This window comes from Megalobrama amblycephala, linkage group LG16, assembly GCF_018812025.1.
Source record: "Megalobrama amblycephala isolate DHTTF-2021 linkage group LG16, ASM1881202v1, whole genome shotgun sequence".
NCBI lineage: Eukaryota > Metazoa > Chordata > Actinopteri > Cypriniformes > Xenocyprididae > Megalobrama > Megalobrama amblycephala.
The window spans coordinates 42,878,226-42,893,160 of NC_063059.1; the positions used below are offsets into that span (position 1 = coordinate 42,878,226).

The 14,935-nt window shown below is 39.0% G+C and overlaps 1 protein-coding gene and 1 long non-coding RNA gene across 3 annotated transcripts; both read right to left on the bottom strand.

Moving 5' to 3' along the window:
* Positions 1-2,016: 2,016 nt before the first annotated feature.
* Positions 2,017-5,068, bottom strand: LOC125249635. Its single transcript, XR_007180592.1, has 3 exons — positions 2,984-5,068; positions 2,781-2,868; positions 2,017-2,701 (listed from the first exon to the last, which is right to left on the bottom strand). It is a non-coding gene; the product is annotated as an uncharacterized LOC125249635 (long non-coding RNA).
* Positions 5,069-6,891: 1,823 nt separating this feature from the next.
* Positions 6,892-9,637, bottom strand: LOC125249273 (erythroblast NAD(P)(+)--arginine ADP-ribosyltransferase-like). Of its 2 annotated transcripts, XM_048161532.1 has the most exons (3): positions 8,242-9,637; positions 7,979-8,066; positions 6,892-7,899 (listed from the first exon to the last, which is right to left on the bottom strand). In XM_048161532.1, the coding sequence occupies exons 2-3, from the start codon at positions 8,027-8,029 to the stop codon at positions 7,102-7,104; spliced, it is 849 nt and encodes a 282-aa protein (XP_048017489.1). In that variant the 5' UTR covers positions 8,030-8,066; positions 8,242-9,637; the 3' UTR covers positions 6,892-7,101. The 2 variants fall into 2 exon arrangements, with proteins under 2 accessions (XP_048017489.1, XP_048017490.1); XM_048161533.1 differs by lacking the exon at positions 8,242-9,637 and having other exon boundaries at positions 7,979-8,235.
* Positions 9,638-14,935: the final 5,298 nt, after the last annotated feature.

The following is a 14,935-nucleotide window of genomic DNA, read 5'->3' on the forward strand; positions in this document are numbered from 1 at the left end:
AGGTAATTAGACAATATTTATTTATTTGTTAAAGATTTCTTTTGGCACCTCATTGTAGATTCAAATCTATAAATCAAAATGTATTGCATTTATGAAGAAAAGGTTCAGCACCCAAGGCTCAATCGCTGTTGCCTCAATGGTGTTCAGTGTCTTTGGGTGGATTAGGACTGTTTGTGATTTGGTCTTAGTGATTTAGGAGTCCTCTTGACTACTCCTAACGTTTCACAGATTTAGGAGCTAGTTTTAGCACTAAAATGCTTTGTGAAATACTCTTAGAGCAAAAATTTAGGACTCCTAAAATTAGGACTGACACGCCCATTATTTTTAAGAGTTTCTCCTAAATCTGGTACTAAATCTAGGAGCTACTTTTAGCCTTAAGATGTTTTGTGAATACGGCCCATGACCTCTATGATGTCAAACTTATAGTGCAGATCAGCTGATAATAAATCGTATATTATTATTACATTACCATGAGTTTATGTGTGTGTCTTTGATGTGAGTTCCGCTGAGTGCGTGTAGGTCTGTATTTGAAAACAGAATTGAAGATTTAACATTGATTGTTGAATGTACTTTATATACATAAGAGTGGTATTGAATACAAATCTGAACTTAGTTGCAACAATCTTCCCTATGTGACAGGGGACATTAGAGAAAGTTGTTTCTCATGTAAATACACTAGAAATGCATGCTCATTCAATCATGTGCATTTATTGCATGGGTGCATGCAGGTTATCATCTGACGGTACACATAAAGGGTTTTTTATTTAAAGCTGCAGTCCATAAGTTTTGTCTTTGTCTCCATCTCTGTTTGAAACCTGCAATTGCAGTTATTTGTGGAATAATCATCTTTATGTGTGTTGTGCGTCAGCGCGGCTCCTCAGCGCGAATGAATCTAATGTTTGCTGTCACTCACCACATCGGTGTGGATACTGTACTTCTGAATCACAGATTCTACGTCTTGGAAGTACAAACAAAATTAGAATGGTCATCTGAACAAGTACATAACATGTCTGCCACTTTTGTTCTGACCAACTGAGAAAAAAAGCATTACAATAAATCACACTGCCAGTGATGATTAAATCTAACGATCGCTTAGCTCGGATCATGTCAAATTGTGCAAATTATTATTATTGTTATACTTTGTTCTCAAATTGTTAACGTTAAGAACATCAGCATTGCGAGACTGTGTATTTAGTGTGTGTTAGCGTTACTTGTAGATTTCAATTTCTGTTCTTGCGACATGCTCGAATTTCCAGAGGAAACGCACCAGTACTGATTTCATTATAAAACATTATTACAAGTTTACCGTTGTGAATTGAGCTAAGGTAAGAAGATAGTTTTAAACACTGGCTGGTTATGTACTTGCTCAAAAAATGATTTTGGATCATTGTTAACCAAAAAAGGTTATGGACTGTAGCTTTAAATAAGCAAATATAGCCTACCCAGTCAATTATTTGATCTAGCTTCTGCCTTCCATATTCAAATTACGAAAAAAAACGGAACTGGTGTTGTGTTAATTAAACTTTCTTCGTAAGTTGAATAGGGAAGGCGGTCTGGCGGAAGCTAGATATTTTATTTCATAACTTGTTAAATATGGATATTTTTTTACACAAACGCATCACTTCACTTCAGAAGGCCTTTATTAATCCTCCGGAGCCGTGTGGAGTGTGATGGATGGATGTAGATGGAGGTACTTTCTTCAGCTTCATACTCCCGTTCACTTCCATTATAAAGCTCGGATGCGTCAGGATATGTATTAATATTTCTCTGTTTGTGTTCATCAGAAAGAAGAAAGTCATATACACCTAGGATGACTTGAGGGTGAGTAAAGCTTGGGCTAATTTTCATTTGAAAGTGAACTTATCCTTTAAGAATAGACTCATCATCGCTCAGGTTTTAGCAGCTATTGCTCATTTCATAAAGCGTCATGTTGTTAAAAATAACCCCCTCACAAAAAAAAACATTTATTTTGACAAAGTGACATCACCAACTACTGGCCTGGGATGCATAATACAGTCTTTTTAGTCATTTATATTGTTCAGCGTTTGGTCTCGTTTATGGTAAAGTGGTGTTCACTTTGTAAAGGTCAGTTTGCAGCGGTGTCATATTATATTTTCCAATACATTTAAATACTATATTAGAGTTTTGTTAAAAAAACTCAGATTAACATAGGACAGACACCTTTTATCATGTGCCACGTCATGTCTGGTTAGGACAAAGTGTTAGACATCATGCCACCCTGAATGTTTGCTATAAACTGATAGCCATGAAATTATAAAAAAGACAAAAGCTTATGTTTGAGGGTTAAAGCTAAACTGATGAATCTCTACACTCTTGGTCAACATACATAGGCCTATATATTTGAATTACATTTCAGATGTATTGTTTTGTTTTTTTTTGCAATATTTATTTATTCCAAAACAATAACTAGAGCAACATTTTCAATATTTATCTATATGTATGTTGTAAAAATAAACATGTAATACATGCATGGGTCTTAAATGTTATAAGCCTTTACAAATCTTTTGATTTGAACCAGTGTTTGGAGTGTCAAACTGGTCAAGTAATGTGATTTTTCAGTCACAGATACTTTTTCTCCACCTGTTTTGTCATGTTCTCTCTACAGCCAAAATATTGATCATCAACAGAATTCAGTGTCATATCCAGTGGAAATGTCTTTTCTTCAACAGCAGCTGTGGTCCTGCAGCGACAGGAATCATAATGATCACATCATCATCAGTGTTCATGTCTGTAATATTCATACTAGAACACAAGCTTACCCGTCCTAGAGCAGATGAAATGAGAAGAAGAGCTTCAATGATCAGCAGCATCTTGATTCAGTCAAATCCCTCAGATGAAGAACAGATGCTGGAAGACAAGAAACGCAACAGAGTTTCACAAATACTACATTTATATCATATTATAGAATATGTGCAAAGATTTGCACAATGAACTTGACCTTGTACTTTAACCCCAAACTTACCTGAAATACTGTTCTCTGTTTTTGTCAGATTCTGAGGTTTTCTGTATTTTAGGAGCTCAAGAGCAACGATGAGAAAAGAGAAGATCGAAAAAATTAATTTGCTCTCAGCTAGACAACAACGACTCTTCAAACAAACATATGAGGAGGATGAAGTTGCTTTTTATAACTCTGAGGTGAGGTGTGAGCTGAAGTGTGATCTTTTTGCATTCAGCTGAAGTTGATCTCATCATAACTCGACTCTTGTGAAGGTCTATGCGCCGAAATAATATCAGTGGGAGTCCCTGAGGATACACCTGCGGTAGTCTCCAAGTTACTCAGGGACGCACTTCGCCTCGATAAAGATATCATTGTGGACAGATCTCATCGCACGCTGCAGCCTAAACCTAAACCCCATGAACGGCCACGCGTCATCGTCACCAAGCTTCATTATCACTCGGACTGTGTTGACATTCTGCGTCAAGCAAGGGAGTCGAGGCATTTCAAAGTTGGGCACATGTCAATATCTTTCTTTCCTGACCTCACTTCTAAGTTAGCTCGCGCTCGAGCAGCATTTGGGGATGTGCGTCGGCAACTACGGGGAATCTCCGGAATCAAGTCTGGATTTCTGCATCCAGCCCGCCTGTGCGTCACATACAATGGCTTGGAGAAGCAGTTCATTCGTCTAGATCAGGGGTGTCCAATCCTGCTCCTGGAGGGCCACTGTCCTCGAGAGTTTAGCTCCAACCCCAGTTAAACACACCTGAACCAGCTAATCAAGGTTTTTAGGCATACAGGAAACTTGCAGGCAGGTGTGTTGAGGCAAGTTGGAGCTAAACTCTGCCAGGACCGAGTTTGGACATCCCTGGTCTAGATGAAGCAGAAGCATATGTCAAGTCCCTGCTGTCGCAGGTTGAAGGATCGGACTCTTGAAATAGACGACGGCCTACAGTATCTCTTTCATATGGACACTCATTGGGTGGTTTACGGACTTGCTTCAGTACGTATTGTAGCCTACATATACTAGTCATATTCTTATTTTGTGTTTTTCTTTTAGATATTTCCTATATGTTTATTTATTTAAATATGCTTTTTCATTAGTGATGGTTAGTTATTAAATGTCATAAGGCTGATTTATTGTTTACCAGACATTCTTTGTCGATAATTTTATTCGTTATTATATATATAATTTTTTTTTATTATTATTTATAATGATCTTTTTTTTCTTTTCATATTATAATTTTCTTTTCCTCTCTGGCAATTTTTATTGCTTGTTTTTCTAATGTCTGGGTAAACTGGTGGTTGGAGTTCGTTTCTTTTTTGTGTATTGAAAATAGTTTTTTCTTATAGCCTGCAGCCTATCGATAGCGGGGAATATGTATCTATGGTTGTCTTTGTTGTGGTCAATCAAACTTGAAAAATAAGCTTTTTTTTTTTGCAGACCTCATTGCATTATTGTCACGTCTGCAGTGATGTCTCGAATAAAGAGAGATAAGGATCTAAATGCAAACAGTTTATTCCATATGTGTTCATTCACAATAATCCACAAACAGGCTAGACATGAATCCAGGAAAGGCAGTGAATACTCTAAGCAGACAAACCATAAATCCAGACAAGGCAATAACATTAACTCCAAGGCAGACAAGGCATGAACAGACAACATTACAAACATATGTTGAGCAACCAGCTGATCTCATGACCAAATGTGCACACTTCTCTTTAAAACACGCAGCACAGACAGACTGTATATTTACGTAATCACTGTATTTTGCTGTTTTATAAAGGCACAAAGCCATATCAATTTCGATTTTAGTTAATTGGCAAAATACAACGTTAGAGACCATTTAGGCTATGTATGTTTAAAATTTTCGGTTCATTACTAATGGCGGCATAGGGTAATTAATGGGAAACACTGAATGAATGTTTTGCTGACAAATGTGCCAAAGTTGTCATATTAGTTGTCATATCATAACAAAAACTCTTCAACCGGACCGAAAGAGCGTCTAGAGGCCTGCCACTGATGTGTGGCTCTGCTCTGAGCGAGTGACAGGAGGCGTGGCTCTGTACTGAGTGAGTGACAGGAGGCGTGGCTCTGTACTGAGTGAATGACAGGAGGCGTGGCTCTGCTCTGAGCGAGTGACAGGAGGCGTGGCTCTGTACTGAGTGAGTGACAGGAGGCGTGGCTCTGTACTGAGTGAATGACAGGAGGCGTGGCTCTGCTCTGAGCGAGTGACAGGAGGCGTGGCTCTGTACTGAGTGAATGACAGGAGGCGTGGCTCTGCTCTGAGTGAGTGACAGGAGGCGTGGCTCTGTACTGAGTGAGTGACAGGAGGCGTGGCTCTGTACTGAGTGAATGACAGGAGGCGTGGCTCTGTACTGAGTGAGTGACAGGAGGCGTGGCTCTGTACTGAGTGAATGACAGGAGGCGTGGCTCTGTACTGAGTGAATGACAGGAGGCGTGGCTCTGCTCTGAGCGAGTGACAGGAGGCGTGGCTCTGTACTGAGTGAGTGACAGGAGGCGTGGCTCTGTACTGAGTGAATGACAGGAGGCGTGGCTCTGCTCTGAGCGAGTGACAGGAGGCGTGGCTCTGTACTGAGTGAATGACAGGAGGCGTGGCTCTGCTCTGAGTGAGTGACAGGAGGCGTGGCTCTGTACTGAGTGAGTGACAGGAGGCGTGGCTCTGTACTGAGTGAATGACAGGAGGCGTGGCTCTGCTCTGAGCGAGTGACAGGAGGCGTGGCTCTGTACTGAGTGAATGACAGGAGGCGTGGCTCTGCTCTGAGTGAGTGACAGGAGGCGTGGCTCTGTACTGAGTGAATGACAGGAGGCGTGGCTCTGCTCTGAGTGAGTGACAGGAGGCGTGGCTCTGTACTGAGTGAGTGACAGGAGGCGTGGCTCTGTACAACTGCGGTGTGCGTGAACGCGCTGTCGGAGAGAAGAGAGAAAAAATGCTGCAAGCCTGTTACTGAATTACATGACTGAAATTATCAGCAGATAAGGTGGGATTTAGGGTAAACAGACTGCTGTAGGCTACTTGCAACATAGTAAAAACACGTCAAAAACGTATAGCAACTGTTCCATCATGTATTTAAAGTGCTCTATTTTCACGCACTAATTTTGTACTTAATAGATTGTTCTTAATTTTGTACTTCCATAGTATTTTTAAATAAAATTCTTCTTTAATACTAATTAAGTTAATCTTTTGAGACGAAATATGAACTAAAATGTGCTTTTAACCTACTATCTCTGTATTTGTAGTGTTATGGGTTCAAGTGGTAACTAAATGGTTTCTCATAATAGCACAGTTGAGAAGCCTACACTAAGATGTTCTTAAGATGATCTTAAGAAGTACTAAAGAAGAATTTAAAGTACAAAACTAGTGTGTGAAAATAGCACTTTAAGTACATTATGGAAGTGTACATTTTTCACCTGGGAATGTGCGTGTCCGTGGGTGTGGTCATGTGGGCCGGTGTGGCTACAGTGCCAGGGCTGAATTTTTGTTCCATTCCGCCCCTGGCTGCAGGTGTATGGTCGGATATACTGTAGAAAAGCGGTATTGAACTGTTTATCATATTTTAATAGAGAGATATGTTTAGAAAAATTTAATTTTGACAGCACTGTTAAGGAGTCTCAAACCTGAAAGATTCTGGGCTTTTGGAAAAACATTCGGGGCTCCATCCCCCTTAGCCCACCCCTAGCGCCGCCCCTGCTGACCAAAAAAATAAATATATATAAATAATATATTTTTTAAAGGCATCTTGTAGGGATAAGTAAAATCCTCCATCCCAAGATTTTCAACATTACATGATAATGTTGTAATTTTTCCAGTTGGAAAAGCTCCCATTTGATCACTGATTTATGTTCCCACCATAACATGCAAACACAAAACATTTTATCAAAGACAATTATGAGAGAAGAGAATATGCTTTGAGAGATTTATTTGGTTGACAGAAGTTGAATCTGAAAAATAGTAATAAAAAAGCTTAAGCACTTTTTGATTTTCTGATGTTTACCTCAGTGTTCAATAGCAACAAGAAACATGCAGTATCAACAGGTTAACACAAAATAATGTTAAAATTAGTACAGAGTTCAAGAAAGTAACTTGTTTTGCACTGTTGGATACCATGGTGCACAGAGTTTTTCACAGTAATACAGTGTCACACCAGAAATTAAACACACCATAGTGCTTTGTTATGTTTTTGGGTGGTTTGAATAGAGCACAGTTCAGTTCACTTCTTGTTCCAGAGTTTTTCAAAGTGTACACAGTCTCACACCAGAGATCTTTCTGATATTTTTTTGTCCTGACAGCAGTGACTTTAAACTTCTCATATGGAGGAATCAGCACCTCTTTCTCATAAGGAAGCCTAGAATATTCTGACACATCAGCACCTAAACAAGTGTAGATTTCAAAACAGGATTTATTTCCAAAACGTTTTGCTATGTAACGATCAAGAGAGGAGGATGTAAACGAGCCGAAACGAATTTCTGGAAAAGTAATCTCATTAAATGTAAGATTTGTACCACGAAAGGTTTTAAAGCATCTATTTTGTTTTTTCCTCAGAATCTCTATCGCTTCTGTTAACAGAAATTGAAGTGAATACCATTTGTATGTCCCGTCTTTGTAGTTTTGTTTTCCATTACGAGCGTCATTATTGAATATTTGATATATTTTAAAATCTATGTCAGTGTACACATAAATGGCAATGAAGTTACATTTCAAGGTATCATGTTTCATTTTTTTCTGGTTCGATACATAACTTTCACCTTTTTGCCAAGCATTTTTAAATCCATTTCTTTCAAATTCAGAGTTATCGCATTTCTCATTTAGATATTTTTCCTTCACCTTTTTAGCCATGTTCTGTCTACAGCCGTAATAATAGTCATCAACAGAATTCAGTGCCATATCCAATTTGTGTTCTTCAACAGCATCTCTGTGATCCTGCAGCGACAGGAATCATAATGATCACATCATCATCAGTGTTCATGTCTGTAATATTCATACTAGAACACAAGCTTACCCGTCCTAGAGCAGATGAAATGAGAAGAAGAGCTTCAATGATCAGCAGCATCTTGATTCAGTCAAACCCCTCAGATGAAGAACAGATGCTGAAAGACCAGAAACACAACAGCAGCTCACAAATACTACATCTAGACAAAATATGTGTTCACTGACTTCATGCATAATACAGTTCAAAATGTGGTATTTTTGCCATCTTCAAAAAAGTCAATATTCAGCTAAACCACGATTTATATTGACCTTTTACTTCACTGACAAAATTACCTGAGAATATTGTTGTCTGTATATATTTTGTTTCAGGTGCTCAAAGATGAGAAGATCAGAAAAGTCATTCACTCACAACCAGACGACAAAAACCCTTCACACCAAGAGATGAGCTAGACCAGACGACAACGGTGGGTTTTTATATCGCTGAAAATGTCTTTGCTTGTGTTGAAGTGTGGTCACGGTGCATCAGCTCATCTCAATTGTTCAGCTAATGCAACACTGGTTAATGTGTGGTTTCACAAAGGACAAACTCTACTTTCCTGTCATGTCAGTGCCAGCAGAAAACAGGTGCGACACCATGATGAGCAGATACTGATCATGGAAATGTGCATTAATTTCTCTAGATTCCTGCAGAAGACAGTTCACATGTTAAAAGTTCACATTGTTATTGCAGATGAAATATAACACAGATAACATTAAATAAATAGATTTTATCAGGTTAAAGTTTGATTATTAGTCACTCAACCCCCTCTCTACTTGCTTCCTGTCATCTGTAACCCTTCAATTTCCTCATGAACTCAATCAGATAACATGAAAGAGTTAAAGCTTTCTGTTCCTCCATTGGGGGCAATGCAACTAACACATTCAAGACCCAGGAAAGACATCATTAAAGTACTCCATGTGACTCCAATGGTTTAACCTCAGTTTTATGAAGCAATATTAATTCACCACTATATTTTTAAAATATTATCCAAAGCACATTCACTGAAAAACTTCTGCTCCAGACTCAACACAACACACATGTCATGGTGCAGTGGCATAGCAAGCCCCATATGAGCCCCCCCTTTTCCCCTCAAAGATGTTCATTTTAGCGAATCAAGAAAATACCATTCTAAATGCACTGTATGCTTGATAAATACATAATATCTGTAAAAGAGGCCATCCAAACCAAAACACAAGCACCAGTAATTAGTAATGGTCACCTAATAATATGTAAACATAATAATAAATGAGTAAAAAATGTTTTTTGTGTATTGTATTGTGTTGGTCCCCTTTTGCTGCCAAAACAGCCCTGACTTGTCGCATGGGCTCTTCATCAGACAAGGCCACCTTCATCCATTGCTCGTGGTCCAGTTCTGATGCTCTCGTGTCCACTGTTGGCTCTTTGGGCGGTGGACAGGGGTCAGCATGGGCACCCTGACTGGTCTGCAGCTATGCAGCTCCATACGCAACAAACTGTGTGTATTCTGACACCTTTCTATCAGAACCAGCATTAACTTCTGGAGCAGTTTGAGCTACAGGAGCTCGTCTGTTGGATCGGACCACACGGGCCAGCCATCATTGAGCCTCGGCCGTCCATGACCCTGTCACTGGTTCACCACTGTTCCTTCCTTGGAGCACTTTTGATAGATAATGACCACTGCAGACCGGGAACACCCCACAAGAGCTGCAGTTTTCCTAGAGCAGATAAAATGAGAAGAAGAGCTTCAATGATCAGCAGCATCTTGGTCCGGTCAAATCCCCAAAATTTCCTGAGAATATTGTTGTCTATTTATCTTTTTTTTAGGAGCTCAGTGGTGAGAGGAGAAGATCAGAAAAATCATTCTCTCAGACAGACTACAGCAACTCTTCAAACTAACAAAATGAGGAAGGTGGGTTTTTATATCACTAAAATCACTTTGCTTGTGTGTTGAGATAGCTGAAGTGTGGTCACGGTGCATCAGCTCCTCTGAATTGTTCAGCTAATGCAACACTGGTTAATGTGTGATTTGACAAAAGAACAAACCTGTCATGTTAGTGCCAGCAGAAAACAGGTGCGACACCATGATGAGCAGATTCTGATCATGGAAATGTTCATCCAGATTCCAGATTCCTGCAGGAGACACAAACTCATCAGTCAGTTTAATCTTATTTCGGGCGACACTAAATAATAATTTATGCATCAGTTCCAAAGTAACCTTCCCAACACTGCTGCCTAGTTGACACGATCTCTGCTGACATTACAGAGATATGTTGTGGTCACGTCTGGACGCAGGTCTACATCTGATCTGGATTTGGCCCATATCCAGCTGACTAATTTAAACTCGGGATAACCAGAGAGACTAATATTAGTGCAGATGCTGTTCTTGTAACAAGTACATCTGGTGTTATAGGAAGTGTTTCTGGTTCCGGCTGACCTAGCTTATAATATGCAGCCTAACAATCATTTAACTGATATGAATTTAAAAAGTTGATAATGTGTTATGTGTATGCCAGGTTAAAGAGATGTGTTTTAAGTCTAGATTTAAACTGACAGAGTGTGTCTGCTTCCTGAACAATGCAAGAAGGTCGTTCCATTGCTTAGGTGCTAAATAGGAGAAGGATCGACCACCTGTGGTTTTCTCTGTGCATGGTGGCAATGACACTTACAACGGGGTGTTTATGAGAACAGGGTTGAAGCTTTGTCAGAGTAAAACTGAAAAGGATGTGTGAACAAGTTTGAAGATGCAGAAAGGTGTATGACCTTAATGAGTTTTCTGTGAGAGGTGAATAATGACTTTAAACTACAGCAAAACTTAAGTAAATGATTTACACATTTTGACCAGTAAATGACGCTGTATTCGAACTGCAGAAGAGCAAATTTTAGAACTAGAAAGTAAGGTTCATTGGCTCAACAAAGCTTTGTCTAAAAGTTTGAAAGTTTTATAAGCTGCCTAGCATGTTTTAGCATCATTTGCTCCCCACATAGACTTCAAAGATACTTGATACATTGATTGTTCTCAACACAAGAATCATACATTCGGCCCATAGAAATGGCATCTTTTCCACTAATTCATTGACAAATTTGCTTAAATGAATGAACATGCATTTTCACAGTACATTTTGTGTATTATTACTGTTTGTATATTGTTCTTTTGTATATTGTATAGTGTTATGCATGCCTGAAGATGGAACTTCTAGATAATGTAGCCCATCTAGGTGGTGTTTCATATCAAACTACTCCTTGTTTAAAGACTAACACATTGGTGGACATCACCATCTCATAGAATGCATTGTATGTTTGTTCATATTCACATCACTCAAATAGCACATTAAGCAAGCTACAGAGAAACTGGCAGCCAGGCAACAGACAAGTGATTGATCCCAAGTGGTGACGTCGCTACATGCATTCTAGCAGCACGGTAGCCTTGGTTCTTCCATCTGGTTTGAGGAAGACCTGGGGTGACCGAGCAGCACACCAAGCTGACACCAGCACCTGCTCAGCCCCAGCCCAAAACACAGCCTGAGGTCAGATAGCACTCCTGGAGTATCAATCATTTCCCAAGCATCATCCCAAATAATCAAATAATCCACAAGCATCCCAAATAATCCACAGTACCCCTCAACCAAGAAGGAAACCACAAGGTGGAGTTCTGTGGAACTACCACCTCGAAATTGGTTACCAACACAGCAAGATAAGACAATTTTCCGACCAAAAGAAATTTAGGGAGAGTTCACTCTCATCTGCATTCCCAATGAAACATACACATAAGGCCCATAAAAATGACTTGGACTATTGTCATTCTTCACTCAACCCAGAAGAAACTGATAACATCTTCAACATCGAACTATTAAACCATCAAGACTTTTGATCCAAGACTGCATGCGGTGCTCTTTCAATGGCTAAGGCATTTCAAGTATACTGTAGATCTACCTAACTAAACAGAGGCTGTAGACCCCTTTACCAAGGTCAGTGGTGGTCAGTAACTTTCATCTTGGCTCAATTTTGTGTCCAATTATTTGTGAGTAGCTGTGTAATAAGTTATTGCAAAATAAACCCCTTCAGGGTGATACAAGACTGCTCTCAAGGGGTTTATTTTGCAACCACCAACTGGATGTACATTATCCCTAATGTCCAGAACTAGTTCAAATTCTGATACCCGCAGCAATTTAACACAAACTAGCGAACTCTTTTTTTCACCATAAAAAGCAAAGAAGAAGATGAAGTGATGGTTAAAAAAATATTTTATTGAATATTTTAGTTCTCTGTATATCTGACCAGCATAAATTCAACAAGTTTTATTAGCAAAAGACAATAGACATGGACAGATGGAGACATTCCCTGATCTCTAACTTATTTTTGAAGACAATACAAACAGTATAATAAAAAACAATAAGTATGATTATAAATACAAAAGATAGAAAAGTAACTGATTGATTGATCATGTGGAAGTGATGTAAATCATACAATAATGTAAATTCAATGCACTCAACGCACATTTTTAGAATTATTACTTTAGCTCAAACTCTTCAGCAAGGCTTTAGTACACCCAGAGGCTTGGTGTTGATTTTCAGGGTTAGGGAATGCAAGATGAACCGATAGCAGAGCCGTTTCAGACCAGTTTTATGCTTTAGGTGATTTACTCCATGAATGGCGAAGTCTGCGTTCCTGATGATGGCCTATGCAACTGACTAATTTGCCTTAAAAATTACACTGACCGCTAGATTCTATTTCTTACACATAGCTTTCAAAGAAAGCATCTGCAAACTGCACAAGTATTAAATGTTGATGTTTTATTAATGAACCTGGGGTGAGTTTCCCGAACAACGATGTAACTCGTTGCTGAACTACCATAGTACGATGCATCGTTGAACAAATCAACTAGCTAGTCATGACTGTTTCCCGAAACCGTATTGTCGCAAACCTGTCGTTCAACCACGTTGGTGAATGATGTCACGCAGGTGGTGGAGTAATAACTTCTTTAAATTAATCTGTTGGAGATCGAATTAATGCTAGATTTTTTGCTATACATTACAGACATGGCATTAGAGGACTAATTCTCATTTTCCTCAGTTTTCCACGTTTTCATTTGATACACATTCACATTAATATTACACTTTCACTATTGGCGATAAGGACTGAAATTACATTACGCAGTCATTACGGAGAAGTTAAAATTGCATGAATTTGATTCGAATTGTTTAAAAATATTAAAATACTATTTGGTCAGTGGAAATGAATGAATCAACTCTATTCTAAAACATCTGATTTTATACAATTTTGCTTTTATGGATATTTTGATATTTATTCTAAAACATAAAGAGGATGATTTTTATCAGTGTAGTGTATTGCACAAATGACATTTATAGTCCATATCTAATATTTTCCAATGTCTTGTACCGTTGATGGTGTTAACCGTGGTGTCACGTGGATGGGAACATGCATGGAAATGATATGCAGATGAGGTTATGCATAGTAAAACTAGGCGTCATAAGCTCCATATATGGTGATTTCGGGGAGGAGACAGGGTGGAGATGCATGTACGCGCAATCTTCCACTGACTGGGATTTATAAAAGGATTTGTGCTCAGTTTCTGGCATACGCATGGTTTTATAAGTCTGATTTTTTTTGTGCGTACTCAGAATTTAGCTTTTGCGCGTACGTACACTTTTAGGATGAAATCTACGCAAAGTTTTATAAATGAGGGCCCAGGTCACTTCTTTTCCCAGTGCTATTCAACACGAATACAGTCTCACACCGGAGATCTTTCTGATCTTGCCTTTTCTTGGCAGCAGTGATGTATGGATGAATCTCATATGGATGAATCAGCATCTCTTCCTCAATAGCGTACTGAGAGTATTGTGTAAGATTAGCACCTTCATAAGTGTAGACTTCAAAACAAGAAACATTTCCCAAAAATTCTGCTACTTCATGATCAAGAAAGGAAGATGCAAATTAACCAAAACAAACCTCTTTGTTCAGAACATCCTCTTCAAATGTAGCATTTGTGTCCATTTCATACAGTGTTATTGAAATAATTATTTAAATGATTTTTGTTAACTTATCTCCTGGGTCCAAGGCATTCTTTTTTACACAGTTTCCAAGTTTTTTCAAATTCTGATGAATTAAATGAGTTCCTTCTCTAGATAATGCGGTTTTCACCAGACTTGCCATTTCCTTTTTACAGCCGTCATATTGATCATCGACAGAATTCGGTGCCATATGCAAAGAAAATATCTGTCCTTCAACAGCAACTCTGTGATCCTGCAGCGACAGGAATCATAATGATCACATCATCATCAGTGTTCATGTCTGTAATATTCATACTAGAACACAAGCTTACCTGTCCTAGAGCAGATGAAATGAGAAGAAGAGCTTCAATGATCAGCAGCATCTTGATTCAGTCAAATCCCTCAGATGAAGAACAGATGCTGAAAGACAAGAAACACAACAGCAGCTCACAAATACTACATTTATATCATATTATAGAATATGTGCAAAGATTTGCACAATGAACCTTGTACTTTAACCCCAAACTGACCTGGTTTCAATGGCCTTGGATGTCAGACCCAAACACCTCAAGATGGCCTTCGTAGGTACTGGTATGACAGCTGAAAACTCTGGCATGATTGTTTAAGTTCAGGTGCAGGAGAGTGGGCCTTCAGGAACAGACCTGAACAATCACGCAGTGTGCATTTTCAAAGACGTGACCTAAGAGGATCAATAACGATAAAATATTTGACCACACTACATCAGCCTTGTTGTTTTTCTGATGTGACCTACTAGCGTCAGTTGCGTCACTTCACTTCAACCCATAAATTCTCTCCTGATGGCATACTTAAAGATATACTTAAAGTGACAGCTGTTATGAGCAAGTCATTGAATCATTCATTCAACTGAATAATTCAAACAGCTGATTCACTCAAGAAAAAAAACAAGTGAATAGGCTTGTTCGAGATGCATCAGCGCTGCGCAGACCGATCGGCACAGCGAGAGCGATTGGAGAGCATA

Bases quoted from the DNA above. Each gene is read 5' to 3' on its own strand.
- LOC125249273 (XM_048161532.1), bottom strand. From the start codon at position 8,029: ATGCTGCTGATCATTGAAGCTCTTCTTCTCATTTCATCTGCTCTAGGA. The intron at 7,900-7,978 runs GTAAGCTTGTGT...CTGTCGCTGCAG, and splicing joins TTTCATCTGCTCTAGGACGG to GATCACAGAGATGCTGTTGA.